At 45.6% G+C, this 27,389-nt stretch overlaps 1 protein-coding gene across 1 annotated transcript in view; it reads right to left on the bottom strand.

Moving 5' to 3' along the window:
• The window catches only part of LOC138164829 (cytosolic carboxypeptidase 6-like), an 824,829-nt gene that overhangs the window by 16,237 nt on the left and 781,203 nt on the right, over nt 1-27,389 (bottom strand). The window contains exons 9-10 of the mRNA XM_069092755.1: nt 7,102-7,254; nt 3,459-3,621 (exon numbers count right to left, since the gene is read on the bottom strand). Of these exons, the coding sequence (XP_068948856.1) occupies nt 3,459-3,621; nt 7,102-7,254 (316 nt within the window). The remainder of the gene's footprint in view (nt 1-3,458; nt 3,622-7,101; nt 7,255-27,389) is intronic.

Here is a 27,389-nt window from a genome sequence, read left to right as displayed (position 1 = left end):
GGGATGTCAGGGCTAGAAGGGGCCTGAGAACAGGGGATGTCAGGGCTGGCAGGGGCCTGAGAACAAGGGATGTTAGGGCTGGGAGGGGCCTGAGAACAGGGGATGTCAGGGCTGGGAGGAGCATTATAGCTTGGAATGTCAGAAATGGGTGTGTCCTTAGAGAATATCTAGTTCATTCTCCCTTCTACTCCAGACCCATTTTATAGAGGAGTAAACTGAGGCCTGAGGAGAAGCATTTGCACAAGGTTACAGGTGATCTAGTTCCTGAGTCAGGACTCCATCCCAGAGACTCTGATTTCTGCCACACCCTAACCCCTTGGCAGGGCTTGACCACCTAAATCAGATGCTGCCTCCCACTAGCATTTCTGGTCAGAGCCCCTGCATTTTGGGCATCGCCTCCTCCCCATTCGCATGTGCCCGTGCTAACTGCTGTTAATCAAACCTAGGCTGCCACAGATCACAATTAATAAGGCTGCAAAGAAGCTGCTGCTGCACACCTTGCCAGGCAGGCCGCTATTAATCAGCATTTTAACAAAGCCTAATTAGTGCTGCCCAAGGCTCCCCCAGGAGAGGCCCTCGTTACCTCATCCAGCGATGGGCAGGCGCGCTCTCACCCTGGCAGGGGCCTCAGCAGACCGGGAGGGAGTCCAGTCTGGGGCTGGAGCCCTGGGTTTGCTGGGTGACTTTGGCCAAGTTCACATCCTCCTTCATCCTTTACCTAATGAGGATAATGAGACTTACATGCATAGCCTCAGGAAGCCACTCCTGAGATGAAAGGAGATGACGTGGGGAGTGTTCTGTAAGCCTTGAAGGACGATGCCAATGTCAGCCATTCTCAAAGGAGGAGAGGAGAGGTCTCCTCCCTGTTTTGCATGGCCTTTGGGGCAGTGCCCAGGGTCTTATACACATTAGGCACTTAATAAATGCTCGTGGCATTGAATGGAGTGGAATTGTCATTACTTGCTTCCAGAACCAGTTATTTTTGTCCCTAAAAGAGGGAGGTTGAGTCAGGGGCGGGCGGGAGCAGCCCATCTTGCCCATCTACTCCTGCGTCTTCAACTCCAAGGCAGTGATGGGAAGGGAGGGGATGATATCCTCACTGACCTCCCTGGGGCACCAAGCTCCTGCCTCCTCAAACAGAACTTTATATTTCTCCCCAAACCCATCCCTCTTCCTAATTTTCCCATTATTGGCAAGGGCACCACAATCCCTCCAGGCAGCCAGGCTCACAGCCTCTGCTGCCATCTCTGACTTCTCACTCTGGGCCCTGCCACACATCCAGTCTGCTACCAAGACCTCTCCCTGCTACCTCCATTCTTCTCTTCATTTACAGTCATTTAAAGAGCCAGAGAAGGTCAGAGATGGGAGGGGCTTTAGAACAGGGAATGTCAGGACTGGGAGGGGCTTTAGAACAGAGGTTGTCAGAGCTGGGAGGGGCCTTAGAACAAGGAATGTCAGAGTTTGGGAGAGGCTTTAGAACAGGGAATGTCAGGACTGGGAGGGGTCTTAGAACAGAGAATGTCAGAGATGAGAGAAGTATTAGAAAACCAGATCTCAGACCTGGGAAGGTCCTAAGAACATGGAATGGTAGAGCCTAGAAAGACCTTAGAGACCCTCATCTGTCCTCATTTTATCAGTGGAAACCAAAGACCCAAGAAGAGAGAGTTGAATATCCAAAGTCATACAATCAATTAAAGTTAGACCCAGGCATGAAATTTAGATCCATTTCTCAGCTCCCTATGAGCCGAGTATTGGGGGAGGGGGCACGGCGAAGGGAAGAAGAACTGATCTTTGTCCTCCAGGAGCTCAAAAGACATAGACAGAGGCCTGAAGAGGAATCTGTACATCTTCATTTACAAAACGAGATGGTTGGATCTGATGGCCACTGCATCTCTTTCTCCTGTTCGATCCTAGGACCACCTCACCCAGTTCTTGGTTAGAAGCTTGGCAGGACCCTGAGTCATTATTTCAGAGGTCCATCATGGAGAAGCAGACTTGCCCAGTAGGCCCCTGGCCATCCCCTCCCCTCTGGCCCATCCCCCAGCTCCGAGGTCACCAAGGCTTTGACTAGGGGCTGTCCAGTTTACAGTCGTAACGTGGAAGGCCGTCAATGTGGAGAATTACAGTGCCCTGAAATCATTTTATAGCACTGACTGTCTGCCTTGGTACCTGTGCCTCTGGCTGCCATGGAAACCCAGCAGATGGCCAGGGATGGAGAGATTTGCTGAGCGCTGAGGCTGTTAGTGGGTGGCCAGTAGGAACCTGCGTTTGGTCCTAAACTCATCCTGGGTTTCCTATGCCCACAGATGTCCTATATCATGCTTGTATCTCTGTCTATGACCTTCCCCTTTTAGAAAGGAGAGGGATAAGCTGGAGAATGTCCAGAGGAGAGAAGCGGGGCTGCAGAAGGGACTGGGTCAGAAGGTGACTGTTTCTATGTAGGTACATCACAGGGTTTGTAATTCAGCAGTGCACTCCCTTTATAAAGAGATGACAGGCTCCAAACGTCAGTTTTGCAAGGATAGGAGCCAGACAGCAGGTGTCTGAAAGATCTGGGGGTTCATCGTGGGCCATAAACTCCCCATGAATCAGTGGTGAGAAAGGGCAGCCAGAAAGCTGAGGCGATCTTAGGCTACTCTGAAAAAGGTCTTCAATCAGAGTTAGAGGGGGTGGAAGGCAGCTAGAGGCCTCTGAGCCCTCTTCAGCTCTGAAAATCTGAAGGACGATGGAAGAGAGGAAAGAAGGGAGAATTAGGATGGAGAGGAGCAGAGGAGGGAAGCAGACAGGAGGCAGAGAGGGCAGGAAAGGAGAGGTGAGCAGTGAGCAGGGGAGGAGAGGGGAAGAGAGAAGAGAGGAGAAAAGAAGGGGGAGGGAGGGAGAGAGAGGAGAGGAGAAGAAAAGAAGGGGGAGGGAGGGAGAGATAAGAGAGGAGGAGAGGACAGGACAGAAAAGGAGAGGTGAGCAGAAAGGAGGGGAGGAGAGGAAAGGAGAAAGGAGAGGAGAAGAAAAGAAGGGGGAGGGAGGGAGAGATAGGAGAGGAGATGGGAGGCAAAGAGAGAGGAGAGGAGATGGGAGGACAGGACAGGACAGGAAAGGAGAGGTGAGCAGAAAGGAGAGGAGAGGAAAAGAGATGAACAGGGGAAGAGGGAGAGGAAAAAATGGATGGGGGGGGAGAGGGGAAGGCTGGGGAGAGGAAAGAGATCTTAGGTTTAGGGATCTGAGTGACAGAGCAGTTCTTGCCAAGTTTAGTGCCAAGCTCAGCTGACTCACATAAAACAATTGTGTTTTAGGGGGTGAGTAAGGTAGCCTTCAGGTCATCACTGGGTGGGCTCTCACAGCCTCCACAGGCACAAACATTGTCCTCCCAAGCTCAGCCCTTTACCCAAGTGAAACCTGGAGTCAACCTGGTCCTGGTCTTTGGTCCTGCCCACAGGTGCAGGCAGCCCTGGAAAGGATACAGGCCTCCTCGGTGTAGGGCACAGTCGCTGCAGTACCCCCAATGATGTAGCTGAAGAAAGACACCTCGAGGGTGTAGCAGTAGGAGGTGTGGTCCAGCAGCCCTCCCAGGAAGCGCCGGCCGGTTCCTGCCTTCACTGCATCCCGGTTGAAGGATGTGCTGGACTGTGGGCAGATAAAGGGGACTGATCATTTTCATGTCAGGCCAGCGATTGGGAGAGCTGGGGCTGGGGGGGGGGCGGTGTGAGGGTAGGTAGGGGAAGGGAGCACAATAAACACTGTGGGGGGTATCTGGGTGTGAACTGAGCACTAGCATTTACTACCTGTGAGACTAGGTATGATGCTTCCTTCTCCAAGACTCAATTTCTTCATCTACAAACCCATACGGTGTCTAACATCCTTCCAGATTGGTTGGCTGTTGTCCCTTGTGCTTGAAAAGGACCATCATGACATGACTATGTTGGGGTCACTGCATAGTGTGTCTGACTGCGGCTGATCAGACCAATTCAAGCTCAGAAGGCTCAACCACAGACTAGGCACAAATTCTTCTCAATACTATCACCATCGATTAGAAAAGGAAGAAGTAACAGGTTTGGCATTGAACCAATGGGTCTTGGTTGTATCTCGGGGTAAAACAGGTGCTGAGAAGGTGGGTGTATAAAATTGTCCTTGGCCAGGGTGAGGCCCCATGTGTCCCTTGGATGATGGCAGGGAGAGAGGAAGACAGGGCTTCTGATTCCAGGTCTGCCCATGGGCCTGCAAACCTTTTACTATCAAAGGCTCTTTTTTCTCAAAAGTCAAAGTCAAGTCAACAAGCATTTGTTAAATGCCTACTATGTGCCAGGAACATGAAGAAAGGCAAACAGCAGCCCCAGCTTTCAAGGAACTTACAGTCTAATGAGGGAGAAAACAGGCAAATTACTTCTCCTACTGTCCATTTATTCACTTAGACCTGGGAGTTGGTCAATGTGGACATTTCCTTCAGTGACAGATCTTGACCCATCCTTACGTGCCCATTCCCTGGTCTTCTTTTGTCATAAAGAGTCCCTCCAAGAAGCCAGGGGTTTCTCCACTTCCTCTTGCCGCAGGAAGGATCCCCTGGAAGATGTAAGCTGCCCACCAAGCATCCCTTGCTTTCCCTATATCATTAGCCTCTCTTCTTTCTCCTTCATCCACTTCTTCCATGACATCCTTCCCTCCACTTTTCTTTGTTCTGATAGGATCCTCACACCACCAGGAACTCTCCATTGCCCCTTTTCAATTCTTCAGAGACTGTGATTCTTCATTTTGAGCCACTGATAAATACTGGACCTTGATTCACTGAGAACTCCCCAATTTCCCAAAGGCTGATGGAAAGCTCTAAGAATTGCCCAGCTGCACCCCTGTCTAGGTGTGAATTCTTTCTCCACTTGGTTTTTCATGTGTAGATATGTTTAGACCAAACTCATTAGGATAACCATAGATTTCATTCAAGAGCTTTTGCTGAATTCTAGGGTCTCATACAACCAGGACAATGTCATCTTAAACAGAAACATGTGAAGCCTCTAGCCCTCGCTATGCATTTACAAGGATTCTTAACCTTTTTGTGCCACAGATCGCTTGGGCAGGCTGGTGAAATGTATGGGCCCCATCTCAGAATAATCTGTAGAAATGCATAAAATAAAATATATAGATTTCAAAGGAAGTCATTTTGATTGATAATATAATCACCAAAATATATTTTTTTAAGTTCAGGGACCCTAGGTTAAGAACACCTGATCTCTAGAAAATAATTCTTTGACTTAGACTCTACACCATCTCTCCTCTACATCAATTTTAAGTGAATGCTTTTGGTGGGCATCTCCCTACTGCTTTGCCTTGCCTGATATTAATGGCCAGCTCATTGAATAAGGTTATGATAAATTGGAAAGTGTTCAGAGAAGGACAGCCAAGAAGTCGTGAGTCCATGACTTATAAGAATATCTAGTCAGAAGGAGAAAAGGTTCAGGGAGAACATGATAGTGTCTAAGTAATTGAGGGGCTGACATGGAATAGAAGATTTGTTCCATTTGTCTCCAGAGCACGAAATCAGGAATGGTGGGTGGAAACTGCGGAGGACAATTTAGGTTTGATGTCAGGAAAAGTGTCTTAACAATTAACAGTATCCAAAAGTGGAATGAGTTGCCTCAAGAGGAAATGGATTTGCTCTCCTTAAAGATCTTCAAGCAGAGATTGGACGACACCTTAACAGGTATATTAAAATGGGAACTCGTTTGTGTATAGATTAGACCAGATAGATGCTGAAGTCTCTTTCAGCTCTTAAAATCACGTTCAGGTTTGGTGACTCCACTGTCCTTGATGTTGAAGAGAACTTCTTATCAACACATTTGCAGATCTTTTCCACCTTTTGTTTGTTTGGGGGCCTTCCAGGTTCATCCTTAAATGCCCTGTGGTGATGTCCCTTAGTTGAGTTTCTCACCAAACCTTTTTTAAGCCAATTTTTCTCCCCACTCTTTTTGTTTTATGAGGTAGCATTATAAATCTTCTCTCATCCTCTATAAGATATTACAAATGAGTTTATAGTCTAAACCAGTGTCTAAAAACCTATGAGTTTAACAACTCAACTCTTCATTAGGTACCTAGATTTAAAGTTGGAAAGCCCCTTCATGTTTATCTAATGCCCTCTTCATTTTACAGATGAGGAAACTGAGGCTCAGCAAGAATAAAAATTATGATAATAACCAATGTATTATGCAGTGATTTTCAGTTTGCAAAGAGCTTTACAGGGATTATCTTTCTTGATTACCATATGACCCATGATTCCTCCTCCTCCTCCTGCTTTTCCCTATGTCTTGCTCCCTCAATAGCCTTTTCTCTTCTCTCACTGTAGATCCACATTGATAGAACTCTCATTTTCCCCCTTGGCATTGATGGCCACCTCCATGCAGATGCCTCTTGGGCCTGGATCTCCAGCTTCTTTCATAAGCTCTAATTCTGCATCTCTGGCTGCCTCCAGGACATCTCCCCCACATCCCTCTCTAGTCCCAAACAAGGTCCAAAACCTGTCCTCATCTTCTTTCTTCTAAAACCTGTTTTTCCTTCCGGACTGGGCTTTGAGGGAAGGTGAAGGTGAAATGGCTGCTCAGCAATCCCACAACGTATTTCATGTGTTGATGCTTCCGGGGCGGCATAAGAGGAGCTTTGGGTTACTGTTCTCTATACTTTAAGGTTTTGTCCAAGAGAGATCTCAGAGTCCCCACCCACTCAGTAGATCAGAAGAGAGGGGCCACTGGATGAGGGGTGCACTCTCCTTTCAAAGTCTCTTCTAATACTTCTCTTCCTAAATCAGTAGCTAATCTCCTCTGATGTGGCCTCACAACCCCCATCAGAAAGATCAAAATACCAGTAAGTGAATGCCTTCATGTTCTTAAAGCACAGGTCCTCCCAAGCTGAGTCAGGCTTCCAGGCCAGGGAAGACCAGCTAAGCTTCCTATGGGCTCCTCAGGTCTACCTCCACCCCCTTGCCCAGACCATGCTTTCCAACAGTATTTACCCCATTCCTTGCCAAGACTCATAATAGAATGGGCATGAACACTTGTGTGAATGTGAATTGAACTGAAGATGGGAGCTCAAACAGGGACCTCAGGGCAGGAGAGGACAACTTACAAAAGAGAAGTCTTCAGCATTCTGGCACAGGAGCTTGGGGAAGATGGCCTGTCTCTGGAATCTCTCCTCATCTTCGAAGATGTTGCCATACATGAAGCCATTCATCATGGTGGAGTGAGCATGGATATCAATGTAGAACTCCAGGCTAGTTTTCTGGAGAGAGAGACAGAGACCAAGACACAGAGAGATAGAAAGAGACAGACAGACAGACAGACAGAGACAGAAACAGACAGAGAGACAGAGACAGAGAGACAGACAGAGATAGAGACAGACAGAGAAGAGAGGGAGAGAGACACAGAGAGACAGAAAGAGAGACAGAGAGAAAGAGACAGAGACACAAAGAGAGAAACAGAGAGAGACAGAGACAGAGAGACAGACAGACAGAGAGAAGAGAGAGAGAGAGAGAGAGAGAGAGAGAGAAGGTCAGTGACCTGGAGGAGACAGATGGCCTGTGAAGGACCCGCAGCCTAGAGAACACGAGGGAGGAGACCCTGCCCCTCTCCTGGCAGTAGAAACTGTTCTGGTTCTAGCACCCCCTAAGGGACTTAGGTGCAATTTTTCTGGGTTAAGGCATCTGGTTCCTGGAGGGTTTAACAGTGACAGAGGGTAGAGTGTAAATGACAAGGCTGTGTATTAATGCAGGCAGACAAGTTCAGAGAGTCAGTCAGGAGAGACATCAGGTGCTGGCCCAGAGTGTTCCCTCTAACCTTCTCTGTCCATCCTGGGCTTTTCGGCTCTTTTACCTCTAAGATCCTGGTCTCAGAAGCCCCTCCTCCTTCACCTGTCACATGAGGCATTTGGCCTAAATGACCATCTCTCCCAGCCCCCATGTTCTCTTTTCTCTGTCCTAAGGCTCCTTCTAGCTCAGCATTCTCTACTCTGTATTCTAAGACCACCCCCTTTAAGTGCTGATAACCCATATTATATGTTCTGAGATCCTTTCTAGTTCTGCCATTCCAAGTTCTATGTTCTAGGGCTCTTCCTGTCCTGCCATTCTCCACTCTAAGACCTCCTCCCATATCTGACATCTTTTCTTCTAGCTTTTATCTGAGAAGTTTCCCACATTTGACCAGGTTTCACTGATATTTTAACCTTCAGAAGATCCAAAGCCTTTATTAGGTGGCCAATAATGAATCTGTGACTGTCCATCTCTAAGTACTGCAGACTGTGAAGAGATGTACAGGCCTCCACCCACGCTGAGCGATATTAAACCCATCATTTTCAGCTTTATAGGTGAAAGACAGAATGATTGACCAGGAGTGCTATAAAAGTCATCTTTGCTTTTTTATTTCTTTCAATTGCCTGTCTTTCCCCTGAGCTTTTGGTGATGGGCAGAGGGGGAAAGGGGCTAGAAGGGAGACAGTGAAAAATGCTTCTGGTCAGACTGTAATGAGGATCGGACAATATGAGAGCCTGGAGGCAGCTTGGAGGTCACCTGCATAGCCCAGGTCAGCCTTGTTGGCTTACAGATGGAGAGACTGAGGCCCAGAACTTGATTTTGAAGAAGGAAACTTTGGTTCTAATCCTGACTCCTTCATCAGATTTAGGTGTGACTGTAGCCGATTCTGCTTCTCATATATTAAATGAGGAAGTCTGAGTAGATCATTTTAAGTTTTCTTTTATCTCTAACAATATTATTCTATGGTCTGTGTTCTAGGTGTTTCCTTAAGTCCCTCCCTGTTCTAAGGCCTTCCTAGCTCTGACATCCACTGTTCTAAGACCCCTCCCAGCTCTGACATTTTCTGTTCTAAGGCCCTTCCCAGCTCTGACATCCCCTGTTCTAAGACCCCTCCCAGCTCTGACATTCCCTGTTCTAAGATCCCTTCCAGTTCTCTGCCATCCTGGGTTCTAAGGGTCCTCCCATCTCAAACATTCAATGGCTCTGGTTGGATTAGATCACAGCCAGCATTATTCTCTAGAGAAGACTGAGTCTTTCCTTATAACTTGTGAGCAAGAGAATGACAAAAGGTATAAAACCCACTCCCTCTCTTTCCTCCCTATAGTAGCTTGAGGATTTTAATTAAAGCCTACTAACAAAGTAGGGGCCATTGCCTCATCAGGCCCACAGCTCATTTTGCCATCAGGGACTTGAGAGGAGATTAAAATCAGTACCAATAAAATTAAAACCACCTCGGGGCATATTTTCAACACAATTTAACTGTGGAGTCAGTTTTTCTCCCTCCCCTCACTCCCCCCCCTTCCCAGAGCCAAGAGAGGAAATGGGTTTTCCATCGTCTCCTGAGACACTCTCATCCCACTACATTGTTCAGCAAAGAACCCTGAAGTAAAAGCTGAGAGACAGGACCCAGGGCTCCGCTCTGCTGCTCCCTGATTCCCTGTGTGACTGGACTTATGCCTAGTATTGTCGTTATTGTTGTTTTTCTTGATCTGAAAGGCAGCAAGAGGCAGTGAAAACAGCATTTTAGATCTAGTAGAATGGAAGTTTCTCGGAAACAGCCTGTTTGGTTTTGTCTCTGTATCCCTGGTGCCTGGCACATAGGGATCCATCCATTCATGAGGACTTATTCAGCAGTCTAATAGTAGTTATACATTACTGATTCTTGATTAAATCTTTGTCAATATACATTTGTGAGTATTCCATGTTTTAGGCATTTCCTTTGTGGGGAGAAAATAAATAGCTGTCCCATACCTGATCTACATTATACACTGAGTGCCTTTCTACTTCCCTTTGTGGGAAGACAGTGGACATGAGGCAAACCTAAATTTAAAGTGGTTCTCCCTGGGGCTCTGTAGAAGTGTATCCTCTCAAATCATCCCTCACTGCTGCATGTGTCTGTTCCTCTCTATTCCATCCTCCTCAATGACTGCTCCAAACCTCTTCTCCTCTAAAGCTTCTTCCAAAAGCCTCACAGGAAAACTCGATCTCATCAGGGTAGAAGTTCTTTCCAATGCTGTATATCCCAACCCATCCATCATGGTCCGTCCTCTGTGCCCCCAGCCATAAATAGCATATGTTCTTATCACCTAATCTAGGTGTGTCAAACTCAGACAGATCCCCAAGGTCCCACATTCACTTAGAAAACCACAATTAACAATATCTATGTGGTGTTGCACTTTTATTTATTTTCTTAATCACACCGGAGAATTTTGCAGCAGAATTTGCCCCCTTTGATCCAATCTAACTCTTAAATGTTACTGATGGGGAAACTGAGGATCAGAGAGGCTGCCACTTTCCCAAGGTCACTGAGTTAAAATCCAATCCCAGAACTGTAATCACAAGGCACCGTGCTCCCCCCTCCCATGATCTTATATAATCCCATGTATTGTCCGGTCGGTCATTTGTGTCCGTGCCCTGCTCCCCTTCTGAACTGAGAGTTCCAAGAGGGCAGATATGAACTCATCAAAGTTTCTAGTCTCTGTTCTCTTCCATTGCCAAGTATGGGGCTCAGCACATAGCAGGTACTTCAGAAATGTTTGCTGAACAACTGAATGAATGTGAGATTCTGCCTAGAAATGAAGTTTCTAAGAACATCAGAGCTGGGAGGGAACCTTGTGAAGGTGTCCAGTGAAGGGACACTCATGATCCCTAAGGAAGCCAGCCCCAGTAGGAGACAGTTCCCACACACAGCAAGTAAGGGAGCATCAGAAAGAAAACACAGACTGCCTGAGACGGGAGGGTCTTTAGAACAGACCCCAAACACAAGAAATGGGAACCTTCAAACATAGACCAGAGAATGTCAGCATTGGGAGAGGCTTTAGAACATAGAATGTGAAATCTCAGTATTATAAGGATTCTTAGAACACAGATCAGAGAATGTGTTCCTTCTCTTCCTTTCCCCTTCCCTTTTTCCTTCCCCTTCCTCCCTTTTCCTTCCCTTTCCCTTGCTTCCCCTTCCCTCCCTTCCTTTTCTTTCCCCTTCTCCTTCCTCCTCTCCTTTCTTCCTCCCCCCCCCCACCCCCATTGGATCCCATTGACAACCTCACTCCTGTCTACACAGAACTTAGAGATTTACAACCTGACAACAATCTGGGGTGGGGGGAAAGGAGAGGCAGTTTTATATATTATTATCCCCATTTGACAGATAAGAAAACTAAGGTTCAGGTCAAGGTCCCACAGCTAGCACGTGCCAGAGCCATATTCCAGACTCAGGTCTCCTGACTCTGAGCTGGCTCCTTTCCCAGTACAGGCTCAGTATTTTTCTTAGTCCATGACAAAAATGTTCCACTTCCCTGAGCTCCTAACATGAAGAGCCCAGTCTGTGATGCAGGCTTATCGATAATACCTGGTGTGTGGCTCCTTCCCCTCTGCCCCCTATCCCCTCCGCGCCTTCCTTGCTCCCTGAAGTTAGTAAGGTGGGGTCACTCAGTGGGAAGTAGAGCCTGGCACCAGGTATCAGCCTGGGCTCCTGCACTGAGAGATAAAGGGAGACACACAAAGACAAACAGACACATGGCCCTCAGGGGAGGGGGACAGAGAGTGACACAGAGCCAGGGAGAAGGAAAGCTACAGGAAGAACAGAAACACATCTAGAGATATAGCAAGGCTGGGAAAGATGCAGAGATGGAGAAAGAGAGATGGGGAGATAGAAGGAAGGAGGGGAGAAGGAGAGAGGCCAGAGGAAAGATAGAGAGACAGCACATGCACACGCGCGCACACACACACACACACACACACACACACACACACAAGAGGCAAGGGGAGTTGGGGAGATAAAGAGGGAAGGAAGGAAGAAGTGAAGAAAAAGGAAGTGGAAGGGAGAAGTAGAGATAGATAGGAAGGCAAAGAGATGCAGAGTGAGAGAAGAGGAATAGAAAGAGGTAGGGGTGGGCCAGAGACAAGAAAGGCAAAGACACCAGTGAGGGGACCACAGACATGCATGTACACACAGAGAGACAGAGAGCAGAGCTGTGTGGGATGGGGAGGCAGGGCTATCTAAGGAGGGAGAGGGAGAGGGGGGGAGAGAGGAGAGACAGACAGAGACAGAGAGAGGGAGGAGAGAGAGACAGAAAGACAGAGAGAGAGAGAGAGACAGAGAGATAGAGAGAGGAAGGAGAGAGACAGAGAGAGGAAGGAGACAGATAGAGATAGAGAGAGGAAGGAGAGAGAGACAGATACAGAGAGAGGAGAGAGAGACAGAGAGAGGGAGAGAGACAGAGGGAGGGAGGAGCATGCAGAGACAGAGACAAGCATCCTGAGGAGACTAAAAGGACTTGGGCCCACAGTATCCCTGGGTAGGTCTTTTCTGAGGGAAGAAGGCTGAGGTGGGAGTGGGTTCCATGGACAGTCCCCTGCACAAGAAGTCAGTGTGGGGGCACCTCGGGCCTAGCTAAGTCCTAGGCTATAGTGAGGTGCCAGGGAAAGCATCCTGCACTGAGATTCAGAAGACCTGGGATCCACAGGGTTCATTGTTAATCCAGAGCAAGTGCGCACGTCCAGGCGGTGCTTTCTCTGCACAGCGGGGACAGGACGTCCTTCCTAGCTCTCTCGCAGGACTGTTGTAGGGCTCAAACTGAAGGATGGGATGGCCACAGGCCCCTGCTTATGTCTGAGCTGGCATTGATTTTCCCATAGACCTGCTCAAAGTGGGGCAGGACTTGAACACGTCCTACAGCCACGCCTGAAAGGAGTCTCTGGCCTTTATGCAGAAACATGGGGCATGTGTTTTTCCTAGGGCCTCTCTTCAAAGCAGACTCTGAAGGCACCCTGGACTAGATGGATTTCTTACTTGTCTCCTGTGTGCCTAGCACTGTGCTAGCTTCTGGGGAAGATACAGAGTTCAGAAAAAGCATGGTCCCTGTCCCATGGACATCACAGAGGAGGTGGAGGGTGAGATTCAAACACAAGACAAGTCTGATACATGCACAGCACAAAGGGTGGCCCCAGGCTCATGGATGGTCAGCTTGTCTCATGAAAAGAGGACGCTGCTGCTGTCACACCCTTGGTAAGAGTGAGGCCGGCATCAGGCTGTATCCAAGTGTTCGGATTCCTGTGAATCTTGCTTGAATTTTGAATCATTAAAATTTGACATTTGCTGTTGTTATTGTTCAGTCATGTCAGTCATGTGTGACTCTGTGACCCTGTTGAGGGTTTTATGGAGCGGTTTGCCATTTCCTTCTGAAGTTCATTTTATAGATGAGGAAACTTGAGACAGAGGGTGAAGTGACTTGCCCAGGGTCACACAGCCATTAAGAGTCAGAGGGTGGATTTGAACCCAGAAGATGAGTCTTCCTGACTCCAGACCCAGCGCTCTGTGCACTATGGCGCCCCCTAGCTGCCCCCTACACTAGTGTCCCCACACTAGTCAATATTCAGTTTAGGATTAATATAAATGGCCTGAGAGTGAGCAGGGAGGCTGTAAACTAGATTAGTGATGGGAAGGAAGGGTTTTCGAGGCTTGCTTGGAACTGTGGCCTGTGAGGCATGCCTAGGGGTAGAGCTCACGGCCTGCCTGCTCACCTCCACCCTCCACAAAGTCCATACTAATCTAGAATGATCTGGAATGAAAACCATAAATCCAGACTGTGTCCAGTCACGATCATGGACACAGATGATCCTGTCTTAGGGTTTCTGTTTCCAAGCCAAGTAGCTGGGATGGGGACACTGGGCTGCCTGATAGTCATGAGACAGATGTTCTAGATGAATTCTGTGTGGCCCCACAGGGCAGAACCAGAAGTTGGGTTGGGGAGGAGGAGTCACAGGGAACCACTTTTCTGTTTCGTTCCAAGGAGAACTCCTAATAATCTGAGCTTTCCAACAACAGAATGGATTCCCTCAGTGGACATCGAGTTCCCCGTCATGGGTAGTTGCCAAGAACACCCAAGCATCTTCCTGAGGAGCTCTCTGAGGGATTCAAGTTTTAAGGGGTGGCTAAGGAAGACTGAAGTAGTTCACAGAAACAAGGACTATCACCAAAGCTGTGCTGAGTTGTGATAATGATGGGTGGGCTCTAGAGGGGGACAGACACAGAGTGTGTGTGTGTGTGTGTGTGTGTGTGTGTGTGTATGAGTGTGAGTGTGTTTATGTGAGTGTATGTGTGTGTATAAGTGTGTGTGTATATGTGTGTATATGTATAAGGGTGTGTATGTGTGTATATTTATGAGTATGTGTATGTGTGTATGTATGTGTGTGTGAGTGTGTATAAGTGTATGTGTATGAGTCTGTGTGAGAGTGTGTGTTTATGTGTGTGTGTTCATGCACATGTACACACGAGTAGTATGGAGGCTGGACTAGATGCCTTTGAGGTCCCTTCCACTTATGAGATTGTAATATTTGATGATTCAAAGATTCCAGCTCTTTTGTTGGAATAAAGTCAGGGAAAATCTAGTCCCCTTTCCTTTTAAATACTAGTCTTTCCTTCCTGATTCTATTTCCTGTTTCCTGCCTATGCATGGGACTAACTCAGACATGGCAGCCCTGGGCAGACAGATGCCCACTTGTTAGAATAACAATTCCTTTTGTGTATGTGTTGGACTGGATGACCACTAAGATCTCTCCAAATTCTTGAGAGAAATTATTATTTTACCATTATATAATAACCAGTTATTAAATTGAGATACAGGCTTTTCTCCTCAATTTCTTCATTAAGGCCCAGCTCTTGGTAAAGTCAGTCTCTGAAAGGACATGAGTGAGCCCTCAAGGAACATGCTCTTCAATCTTGGGTGAGACCCCAGGTGGGACCCCATCCAACTAGGAGAACAAATTTATATTTAGAGTATAAATAGAATCCAGTCTGGGTGAGTCCTTACTCTGGGGAAAGGAGACCTTGCCCTTGCATCCTTCTATTAGAATTTAGGGTGACCCAGCTTGTGAAGGAGAGAACCAGCCAGAGTGGTCTGGATGGAGATGGCTGCCACTGTCCAGAGTGCTGGAAGCTGCTGGATCTTCCCATCAAGCCACATTCTCAGCAGGAGGAGCTGAAGATTTTTAGCTCACCTCCTCATTAAATGCCCACCAATCAGGGTTGATTTTCAGTTGTAAAGAGAATTCCCATTCAAGGGTTATTTAAAGCTTTCAGGCTCTCCATGGATCATCTTCAGTTAGAGAGAAACCACTGACCACCAGTTTATTGATTATTAGCTGGTTTAATTAATGAATTTATTAATTACCCAGAAACTCTGTCTTCTCAGGGTTTTTCATTTATTTCACTCTCAGTCTGTGCTTCTGTGATCCCAGGGAGCAAGGGAGAAGGTTCATGCATTTTCCAAAAACTTCCTAAGTTCAATCTGTTTGAACATAAAAGTTTCTGGAGTGAAATAGTAAAGTCCCGGGTGAGAAACTGAAGATATTAGAGGTTTGGTTTTTTATGTTCATTGATGCTCCTAGCTGAAGGTAAAACAGAAGGCTTTGGCCAGTGAACAGTTGGTTGTGTGATTAAGATGTTTGAGTTTGGAAGAATATGGCAGAGGTCGAGAAAAGGACGAGAAAGCTTGATAAATATTTGGTGCTAAGGACATGGTATGGGGTAGCTAGGGGGTGCAGTGGATAGAGTGCCAGGCCTGAAGTCAGAAAGACTCATCCTCCTGAGTTCAAATCTAGCCTCTGATACTTCCTAGCTGTGTGACCCTGGGCAAGTCACTTCACCCTGTTTGCCTCAGTTTCCTCCTATGTAAAATGAGCTGAAGAAGAAAATGGCAAACTACTGCAGTGTCTCTGTCAAGAAAACCCCCAAATGGGGACACAAAGAGTGGGACACAACTGAAAATGGCTCAACAGCAACAGGGCATGGCCCTTCTCCTATACATAGTAAAGCTAGGCCCTCAGAAGTGTCTTGTAGCTCAAGGAATGATGAAGACATATGCATGTATCCTACTTAAATATGCTGACTTATATACATGTTGTCTTTTCCATCAGAATGTAAGCTCCTGGAGAAACAGCACCGGGCACACTGAAGGGCTCAGCAAGCACTTGCTGATTGACTGAAGCGGCATCTGGTGTAACACTGTGCACCAATGGTCGGAAGCAGATAAGCCTGGAGGTGGGTGCATCCCTTCTAAGGGAGACTGAAATACCAGCTCTTTGTGGGCCTGATAGAAGGGACTGAGGGTTCTCCTGTTCTCCTGGTGCCTGCCTCTGGGGTGGCACAGAGAGCTGCCTCGGATCTGCTGAAGATGATGACCATTTCTGACTCTCGGGTGATTCACAGGAAAGCACATGGCCTCTCCAGTAGGAAGCTAGAAAGCATTGCGAATGACTCTAAAGTTCTGGGCAGGGAGCTGAAGAATTTACAGAAGGCCCAGATGGTGTTTTCATCACGATTTCTGGTCCAATATAGGGAGAGAAGAAGAGAAAGGAATATCCAGGAAGTGAACAGTTAGTTAAGAAAATGGTATCTGAGAAGAAGGTTTGGATTTCTGCCTCAAGGCTTCAAAGAGAGGACAACAGCCTCTTGGCCAGGATGGAATATCTCTGATGAGGGCTGGTACATAGGGATTTAACTGCAGTCACACAATTGATTAAGAAGATTCTAAGCCAAAAATGACAGGAAGATGAGACACTCACCAACCTGTCTCTGCCAAAGCGGAGAGAACAGAAAGGAGCCGGCACAGCCCAGGACGAGGGTCAGTAATTCACAAGAGGCAGTATCCAAGAAGGGAATAAGCAATAAGCCTGTCCTCAGGTGCTTGTGTGCTAATGGCCCAAGTTTGGGGTGATAATAAGATTAACCAGGGACCTTAAGGCGAGGTGGTAAATCCAACTGAACAGACTTGGTGGGCTAAGACTTATGACCAGATTGTAGCTTCAGAAGGGAATTCAGAAAAGAAAAGAACAGAAAAATGAGGGCGGCGGGATAGCACTATTTGCTGAGTGTGACCAGTGAAGACATTCAGCAGCAAGAAAGGGGAATTGTGGTGGAGAATCTATGGGTGAGGATCAATGGAAGGAGAAAGGGGAGGGATCTTGCCACAGGAATACGCCATATAAACCATAACAACAAGAAGCATTTATTAAGCATGTATTTTATGCCGGGCGCTGAGCTAAGGTACAAAGAAAGGCAAAAATGCATTGGTGAGGGAAAAAACCCCCAAACTTCCTAAGTGTGAGTGCTGTCGGGGATTGGCCACTTCAGGAGGTAGGGAGATCTCTCTCAGTGAAGGCTAAATCACCATCTGGGACGTTACGGAGGGAGTTCTTGGTCAGGGATGGGTGGGACTCGGAGGATTCGGAGGTTCCCACCAATACGATGATTCTGGGAAGTATGGGAAGGGCTGTCCTGCAGAGGGAGGGATCAGCCTTGTTCTGCTTAGAGATCAGAACTAGGAGCACCAGAGACAGGTTAAGGTTCAATGAAGGAAAAACCTCCTCTCAATCAAAGCTGGCCTGGAGTGGAAGGGACTGCCTCAAAAGGTGGTGAGTTCTGTTTCCCTGAAGATCTTCAGGGGGAGGCTGGAGGAAAACCTCATCAGCCAGTCAATCAATAAAAAAATTAAGCACCTTCTATGTGCTTGGACAGCTGTCTAAGATAGGGTAGAAAGGATTTTTGGATGAGTGGGAGTTAGACTCAATGTTCTCAGAGGGCTCTGATCACTGGGAAAATTCTCTGACTGTGTGACCTAGGTGAATATAACAGGACAGGGCTGTTTTTACTCACAGTTCCCAGACCAGAAGCCTGTTGGGGGCCAATGTCTGAGAGGTCAGAACCAAGCGAAGAACTTGTGAGCTGGAACAGTCACGGCCTCACTCAAGACTGGCCACACTAGGACAACCCGCTTGTGTCACTGAGGTCATGACCAATGCTTTAACGATGGTGGACGTTTTCCAACCGACTAGCAAAACTTTCCACTGCCCAGTAAGAGTCTGACTTAAAATGCAGATCTGCAAGGCATCATGGGATGACAAAAAAGGTCTCACACTGACAATTAGATGATGGGGGTTTGAGTCCCAGCTCTGCCATGGATTCATGTATGACCTTTCCCCGCTGTGGGGCTCAGTTTGCTCATCCAAAGAGTCAAAGTGTATGAGGAAAGGGAGTCTAAGTTCTCTGGATACTTCTGGGTCCAGAGCAGAGGAGCCCTTTTGGGAAAGGGAATGGGCACAGAGGCCTAGCCCCCATGGGACCATCTGTGGTCCCTCAACATTACATGCATTTCCAATTTAATCAATGGGATCACAGTTGAGACATACAGAGTCAATGCTAAGTAGCTTTGGAGGGGACAGGTCCTGGGAGAGGCTTCCTCCAGGAGATGCTTTTGGCAGTGACTAACAGCTACCGAGATGTGAGGTATTAGACTGGGAGATTTCTTGTGTTCCTCCTGAGTCTGACCATCTCCATTCTGAGTCCAATTCAACTGAGATGGCATTTATTAAGCATCTACTGTATTCCAGGCCCCATACTGGGTAACAGAATATGAAAAGTGGCTTTCAGATTCTCTTTGCTTTCTCTGTCAAAACCTGCCCAATTCCCTGTTAATTTCTCCTGCTGCCAGTTCCAGCCATTCCATTGGGGTGACATGATCACTGTCTTCCAATTCCTGAAGGGCTGTCATGTAGAAAAGAGATGAGGTGTGTTCCATTTGGCCCCATAGGGCAAAAGCAGCTGTGATGGGAAGATACAGGGGCGCTGACTGGGTTTTGATTTAAGCAAATATTTACAATCAACTGTTCAAAAAAGCACTACATTTCGTGGGGGGGTAGGAAGGAGTGAGTTCCCAATTTTGGGGTATGCAAGCAAAGGTCAACTGGCCACTTCAAAGGGATATTATAGAAGTGATTCCTGTTTCAGGAAGCAGTGGGATTGGGTGACCTTGAAGGTCCTTTCAATCACACAAATATTTACTGAGTAACTCACCTGGCCAAGGTGCTGTGTTGGATGTGCAGGAGTCACAAGGACCAGGTCCAAATCTTCGGTCTTCTGCTTACCATTTGTGTGACCCTCCCTTACCTGAGTCCCAGTTCATTCAGGTATAAAATGTTTATTCAGGCTGGTCTCTGAGGGCCTTCTGGGCTCTAAATGCTGGATACCACAGCCATCCTCCAACCCCTCCTCCCTGGTGCCTGGTTTCCTCCTCTAAGGACCTAGGGTTCTAGTTAAGAAAGGTCCAGCCCTGAACAGAGAGCTCTGCCCTGACCAGACAGGGACCAAGGAACCCATGTAGCCTGGCTTTGACCGTCAATACTGAATCACTGGGGCTGGCACCAGAGGCCCCAAGGATTGTGGGGTTGAGTGCAGGCATGGGCTGGCTGCATCCAGCATCCTCAGCAGCCATAAACACTGGGACACAGAGGCAGGCTGGGAGCCTTGTTGAGATTCCAGTCACAGCCAAAGTCGTTTCCCAGCCGGCCACCTGCTGTCAGCCTGAGGTTTGTGTGTGAAAAATAGACAGTGTTCCCGCCTGCTGGCAGGCCCTGTTAGCCTCTTAGGGAGGGAGAGAGGGAGGAAGGAAAGAAGACAGGGAGGGAGGGAAGGAGAGAGGTAGAGAAAGAAGGGAGGAAGAGAGGGGAAAAGGAGGGACAAGAGGAGAGAAAGAAGGAAGAAAGACAGGAAAAGAGGAAGGAAGGGAGGGAGGGAATAAGGAAAGAAGACAGGGAGAGAGTAAGGAAGGGAAGAAAGATGGTAAAATGGAGGGAGAGAGGGGAGGGAGAGAGGGTGGGAAAAAGGAAGAGCAAGAGGGAAGAAGGAAGGAAGGAAGAGAAGAAGGGAGAAAAGGAGAGAAGAGGAAAGGGGAATAAAGGGGGGAGGGAGAAAGGAGAGGAGGGAGGAAGGAAGGAAGAAATGAAAGAAGGAAGAGAAGAATGGACACAAGGAAGGGAGAAAGGAAGGAAGGTTGGCTACTGAGCTAACAACTGTAAGTGGGGATTATTTAACTTGGGGCAAAAGCAGTTGGGACAAGGAGAGCTTGGTAGCTGGGCTGAGGACAGGTCAGTGGAACTGGTGAAAGGCAGCCCAGAAGCCAGCCTGACCCTAAGGGCAGACACGGAGACTTAGGTTCAGTCAGGGCATGTGCAACACAGGCCAACACTGACATGGCCCAGCAACCACCATGCCCATGTGGAGTAAGGGTGCCCCCTGGTGGGAAACCTCCTCCGAGCACGGCCACCGAAGTTAGAGCCCTGGGCCCATGGCCCATTCACTCTAGTCTAGATACACTCTGGCTGAGGACCATCGCTGAGCATTCTTGAGAAGTCTGGGATTAGATCAGGGGCAGGGGATCAAAAAAGAAGCTGGCTCTGTTCTTATATGCTAATGGGCCCCCTAACTCTGACATTCTCTGTGCTCGGCTGCAATTGGTCCCACAATGCCTTCACCAACATCACCCCAACATCTGAGGCAATGTCTTGGGTTCCACGGGATCTAGAATTGGAAGCCAGTTTGCAGGTTCTGTATCCCAGTCCCTTGTGTGCCAGCAGAGGGGTGTGACCTGCCCACAGCCACATGGCAAGCAGGCACTAAGTCCTGCCAGGGGATGTGCCCGCCTTCTTCAAATGTCGAGCAGGCTTTCATGGGGTAGGAAGAAAACTTCACAGAATGTCAGGGTCAGAGGGGCCTTTGGGGACATCTAGTTCAACCCTAACTGAATCAAACATCTTTCTACAAAATTTCATCCCAGTGGTGGTCCAGCATCTACTTGAAGACCTTTAGTGGGGGAGCCCACCCGCTTCTGAGGCACCCATTGAACTCTGGGACAGCCCTCATGGTTAGGAAGGCTGTTCTCCCATCATAGCATGTTATACACAGGAGGAACTTGTATGGACCTGGCTAGTGATAGGTTGTCTGCTCCGTTAGAATGTGAGCTCCCTGAGGGAAGGGATCATATTTTTGTCTTTTTTTTGTATCACTTAGCAAAATTCCATCTTAGCATTACAGCATAAAGCATCTTAACAGAGGCTTATTGGTGTATACTGACTGTAACTTCCACCAACTGCAGCCATTGGTGCGTCTAAGTGCGTCTGAGAACCCCATCTCCTCCAACGGATAACCATATGACATGACCTCTAAGCTCTTCACCACCCTAGCTGCCTTCCTTTGGACTCTAGCTTTTCTGTGTCCCTTCTACAATTTAGTACCTAGAACCGAGCTCAGCACTCTAAATGTGGGTCAACCAACACAAGGACTGTGAGAACACCACCTCCTTTAAGCCTATACTTCATAGAGTTTTTAGCATAAATGAGTACTGTACTTTGTCAAAGGCATTTCCTTAATCAATGGATCTATTGAGATCTATTGACTCTCGAGATTGTGAATTTCATATAAAATAACATATTGTAGCAATTTGCAAAACTTAAATCAATATATAAATGTTAACTATTATTTTCCTAATGTCCTTACATCTCTTGTATAAATATAACTTGGTTATAATGAATGATCTCTTGAATGAATTGCTATCATCTGACATTTTTCTTTACATTTTAAATCAATATTCATTGATGACACTGACCTATAGTTTTCCTCTGCTTTATTCTTCCCTGGTTCAGCTATTGGGACTGTATTTGTCCCCTTAAAAGATTTGGGTAGGATGTCTGATTTCTCGATTTTTGAGAATAATTTGTATAGCATCAGTGTTAACTGTTCTTCAAAAATTTGAAAGAATTCTTTGGTAGATCCATCAGAGTCAAGATTTTTTCCCCCTTTGGTAGCTCCCATACAGCTAGATCTACTTCCTTTTCTGAGATTGGGTTATTTTAAGATTGGTATTCGGCCCTCTGTTGGTTTACGTATTTTATATTTTTGAAGGTATTCTTGTTCTCAATTTTCTTAGATTTAGTAGGTTCTAATAATTTTTAATATTTTTTTCCTTCTGGTTTATTTTGATTTCACTTTGTTGGTTTGTCATTTTGTTGATTTGATTTTCTGCCCTATTCTTTTTAATCAGGCTGGCCAAAGGTTTATCAACTGTATTACTCTTATTGAAGCATCTGCCATTTATATAGTCATTGGATACCAATTTGTCTATTTTTCCTCTAATTTTTAATGTCTCTTATTTTGTGCTTATTTTTGGTTTCCTTATTTGTTGGCTTTCTAACTTTTTAAAATGCATATTCAGCTCATTAATCCTCTTCTTTCTTAATTTGTTAATGCATGTTTTTAGGGAAATAATTTTCCCCTGAGGACTGCTTTAGCTGCATCTGAGAAATGTTGTAATTTAGTATTTTGGTATAATGGTTTCATCATTATCATTTTATGTCACATAATTATTAATTGTTTCTATGATTTGTTCTTTGACATAACTCATTATTTAGGATTTTACTACTGAGTTTCCATTTATGTTTATATCTTTTATTTGTGTTACCTGAACTGACTAATTTTCATTCTGTTATGATCTGTAAGGAATGTGTTTGCTATTTCTGGCTTTTTACATTTATTTCCATTATTTCTGTGCCCCTAACACAGCCAATTTTTGTAAAGTTCCATATGGTATTGAGAAATAGATATATTCTTTAACAGTCTCATTTAGATGATACCACAAATCTTTTAGCCCTAGTTTCTACAGCAATTCATTAAATCCCATATTTCATTTTTGTTTATTTTTCTGTTAGATTTGTCTAAAACTGAGAAAGGGGCACATTAAAGTCTCCTGCTATTATTGTTAACATCCATGTCTTATTGTAATTCAGTTAACTTTTCCTTTATAAATTTAGATGCTAAAGCTTGTATAATACTGATACTAGTTTGTTTCCCATGGTTTCTTTCTACATAGTTTCTTAGTTTATCTCTATGTTGTGATTTTTTGTTTTTGTTTTATCTAAAATCATTATTGAACTCCCAGTTTTTTTTAATTCACCTGATGTCTAGAAAATTATTTTTTCTCCTGTTTCCCATTCGATTGTATTCTGTATATATCTTTACTTTTTAGGTGTTTTTCTTCTAAGCAAGAAAAAGTGGATTTTTATTTTCTTATCCAATATGTCACTCCCTTTCATTTTATTGGATTGTTTAATCCATTCACATTTAAAGTTATGAGACTTAGATTTGCTTTTCTTCCATTTGTCTCTCATACTGCTTTTCTTTTCTGAATAAGGACATTTATTGTTTCTCTTCCTTTATAAAGACCGTGCTTTGTCTTTCCGGTTACTTTTGCTTACTTTAATGCAAGTTCTCTTCTCCATTTCAGCGTTCTCTCTCTCTCTCTCTCTCTCTCTCTCTCTCTCTCTCTCTCTCTCTTCTCTCTCTCTCACACCCACACACACACAACTCCCATTTGTCTCTCCTTTCTTAAGTTTTAGAGTTTTGCTTATTCTTTCTTCTCTCATTCTTTTATCTAGTTATCTAACTCTTCCCTTTACAAAAATCTTAAGAAGTCAAGTAAATTTCCCCTTGTCTCCCCATTTAATTTCTTTTGTTTTTAGGTGTTTTTTTTTAATTCTGTGCCCTTTTCTGAAAAGGATTTCTTCCCTAGTTTTCTTCATTAATTCTCTTCCCTTTCAGTTTACTCTAGGCTTTTCTTCTTTGATTCACAGTCTTATACTTATTTCTTTCTTTCCTAGTCTCTTAATTCCTCATAGAATTAAAGCTTTGATAGTACCTATTTTGAGTTCCCTCTCCTAATAGATTCTATGTTATTGCCTTGTAGGTCTTTCTCCTTCCTTCTTTATCTCTGTTGTGCCTGGAAATATTATCTTCTTATTTCAAGTATCTCTGCTCAAAGATGGTTCAGTAGATAGAGCAATGGGCTTGAAGTCAAAAAGATCTGAGTTCAAATCAGCCTCAAACACTTACTAGTTGAGTGACCCTGGACAAGTCATTTAGCCTCCATTTTCTTCAGTTTCCTCAACTGTAAAATGGGGATAATAATCATACCTCCCTCCCAGGGTTATTATGAGGATCAAATGACATAATATTTGTAAAGTTCTTAGAGCAGTAACTGGTATAGTGTATGCATTTGATAAATGCTCAGTCTCTTAATGCAAATCAAGAGGTGATGCCCATCAATTGGAGAATGATTGAACAAGCTGTGATATATGAACATGATGGAACACTATTATGCTGTATGAAATTATCAAGGGTATGGTTTCAGAAAAAACTTGGGAAGACTTGTATGAATTGATGCAAAGTGAAATGAGCAGAACCAGGAGAACATTGTACATGGTAACAGCTGATATTTTAACATCGATCAACTGTAAAAGACTTGGCTACTCTAATCAAGACAATGATCCAAGACCGTTCCACACAAACTTCAATGAAAAATACTATCCACCTCCAGAGGCAGAACTGATGAACTCTGAGTGCAGACTTTTTTCACTTTAAGTTTCTTGCTTTTTATTGTTTTTGGTTTGTTTGTTTGCTTTATAATGTCGCTAATATGGAAATATGTTACGTGTGATTTCACATGTATAATGGGTATCATATTGTTTTCTTCTTAAGGGGTGGGGGTGGGAGGGAGAGAATTTGGAACTCAAACTTTTAAAAGTGAATGTTAAATGACTAACATGGAAATATGTTTAATATGACTGTACATGTATAACCTATATCAGATTGCATGGCATCTTGGGGAGGGGGATGGGGAAGGAAGGGGAGAAAAATTATAACTCAAAATCTTATAAAAGTAAGTGTTGAAAACTAAAACTAACTAAATATTTAAAAAAGAAAAATGAATGTTAAAAAATTTAATATAGGGGCGGCTAGGTGGCACAGTGAATAGAGCACTGGCCCTGGAGTCAGGAGGACCTGAGTTCAAATCTGACCTCAGACACTTAACACTTTCTAGCTGTGTGACCTTGGGCAAGTCATTTAACCCCAATTGCCCTGCCTTCCCCCCTCCAAAAAGCAAATAAATGAATGAATGAATGAATAGATAGATAGATAAGTAAATAAATAAACAAATGTATGCCCCTGGCTCCAGCTCTGGTTTGGCCACTAACACAGCATTTCCTTCTTCAAATTAGCTGACCTTGGGCCAGTCACTTAACCCCAATTGTCCTGCCCTTCCCCCTCCAAAAAAAGCAAAAAAAAAATTAATGTAATTAGAAAATATTTAATGAAATAAATAAAAATGTGATTTTAAAAATGCAACCCAAGATCACATTAGCTTTCTTGGCTACTACATCACACTGACAGTGACAGGGAAGAGAGAAACATTTATTGAGTGCCTACTATTGCCAGGTACTGTGATAACTGCTTTATAATTATTATCTCATTATTCCCACTTTACAGTTGAGAAAACTGAGACAGACAGAGGTTAAATGACTTACCTAGGGTCACTAGCTCAGCGTCTGTGTGTGGATTTGATTCCGGGGCCATGTTCTATCCACTGCACCACTCAGCTACATCTAAATGGGCACCTTCTCCTAAACTATTGCCTTAGAGATTTGCTTAGAGCCTTGAGAGGTGAAGCCCATGACAGTGAGAGTGAGCCCCTCAACATGTGTGTGTCACAGAAGGTGCTTGAACCAGGAGCTCCTGGTTCCCACAGATAATAATAATGGCAATGACAGTCACAGCTAGCACTTATGTAGCACTTTGACGTTTACAGGGTGACCTATACATGATCTCATTTGTCCCTCACAACAACCCTGGGGGGAGGGGAAGGTATTATTATTATCCTCATTTTGCAGATGAGGAAAGTGAGGCAAATGGAGGCAAATTCAGGGGAATTACAGAGCCAGTGTCTATGGCAGGATTTGAATTCAGGTCTTTCTGAATGCAGGTTCAATGCTCTTATCCATGGGGCAGCCTGGCTGCCAAGAAGATCCCTAGTGAGCTTGTTCTACATGCTTCTTTCTTCTTGGATGCAGAGAATTTTAATCAACGGCACTTTGGGGTGGGGGAAGGAATAGAAGGGTTTGTTACATACAGAGAGGTAGATTTTGGTTCAATATTAAGGAGACCTTCTCCCCATTCCCCCCGATAATCAGAGCTGCCAGACAATGGAATAGGGTGCCTGGATATAAAGTGAGCTCCTCATTCCTAAAAGTATTCAAATGGGTGCTGGCTGGCCACTTGTGAGGAATGGTGTGTGTGGCTGCTGGGGAAGGGAAGGGGGGTGGATTCCAGCTTCAGTCACTGTCTCACCTCAGTTATTGGGGTCCCTTCCAACTTGATAATTCTGTGTTTGGGAAACCAAAATGGTAGCAGCTGGAGGAAGGGTGTAACTGGGGGGGTGGGGGGTGGGGAGGGCAGAATTTCCAGCCCTGCCTTGTGCAAAGGAGTCAAAAGGGTGATCAAAATCACATCACTCATCACAGACTCCAAGAACTGCCTGTTGGTAAAATAATAATTCCTTATAAAACTCCTCTAAATTTCATAAGCCGTAGTATTGGCTCTCCCAGGAAGCTGTAAACAAGTCAGCAAGCACAAGCCTTGCCTGGGGTCCCAGATGACAGACCCCTGGCCTGTTTATTTCCCTTTTTATCAAATCCTGTCTCCTGGTGGGTGGTTATTGGTTTCCAGGGAGTCTGGGGGATGGGGAGGAGTTCGGACTGGCAGATGAGAATACTTGCTTTATGGGGGTGAGGCTGGATATCCTGCCCTGAGATCTAAGCTCCTCCATTCTTCCTTGGGGGTCCACCACATCTTGTGTACCTAGGGGTGGGTAGGGAGACTGGGAGGAGGGAAGCATTGCTCCCCACAGCAGATTATATAATATTGAGCCCAGTGTCTGGAGTCACAGGCCCTGGAAGTAAATGCTGGCTTTGGTAGTAACTATGTCTTCAGGAATGTCCCTTTTCTTCTCTGGCCTCAGTTTCCCCCTTTATATGGAGGAGTTAGACTGAGCCAGTTCTAATATTTCTTCTAGTTTTAGAAACCTATGATATGATGATTGATTCCCAACTAAAAGCCTTATTGTTTGGAATAGAAGACATCCCTCAAATAGGTCACACTCCTAAAGTGAGATCTCACCAAAAGGAGAGCTGAAAGGGAGAGTACAGTCAGGGTGGGGAAGGGTCTGGGGATATGATGGATATGCAGATCAGATGAAGGAACTGAGGGTGTTTAGGAGAGAAGACTCAAGGCGGGGATATAAGGGCTGCCTTTAAGCACCCAGGCTGTTCTGCAGAAGAGACTTGGCTCTATTCTGTTTGGCCTCAGAGCAGAGACAAAGGAATCAGGGGCAGGGGTCAGAAAAACTTCCTAACAATGAGCGCTCTCCCAGCATGGAACAAGAAGTCTTGGCAGGTAGTGAGCTCCTAATTCCTGAAGGGCTCCAAGCAGAGGCTGGACAGTCAGTCACTGGTTGGATGATTCTGCTCAGGTAGAGATTGGACTAGATGGTCTGGGCATGCAGAATGGCACCTATACATGGGCAGTGCTCTGTCTCTCTGGCTCTTTTTGTCTCTGTCTCTCCCTCTCTGTCTCTCTGTCTCTGTCTCTCTCCCTCTCTCTCTGTCTCTCTCTCTGTCTCTGTCTGTCTGTCTGTCTCTCTCTCTCGTTCTCTCTCTCTCTCTCTCTCTCTCT

This window comes from Petaurus breviceps, unplaced genomic scaffold (assembly GCF_028583685.1).
Source record: "Petaurus breviceps papuanus isolate PSGF00001 unplaced genomic scaffold, PetGlider_PUasm1.0 207, whole genome shotgun sequence".
In the NCBI taxonomy this organism is placed as follows: domain Eukaryota; kingdom Metazoa; phylum Chordata; class Mammalia; order Diprotodontia; family Petauridae; genus Petaurus; species Petaurus breviceps.
This window is presented reverse-complemented; position numbering and strand designations above follow the sequence as displayed.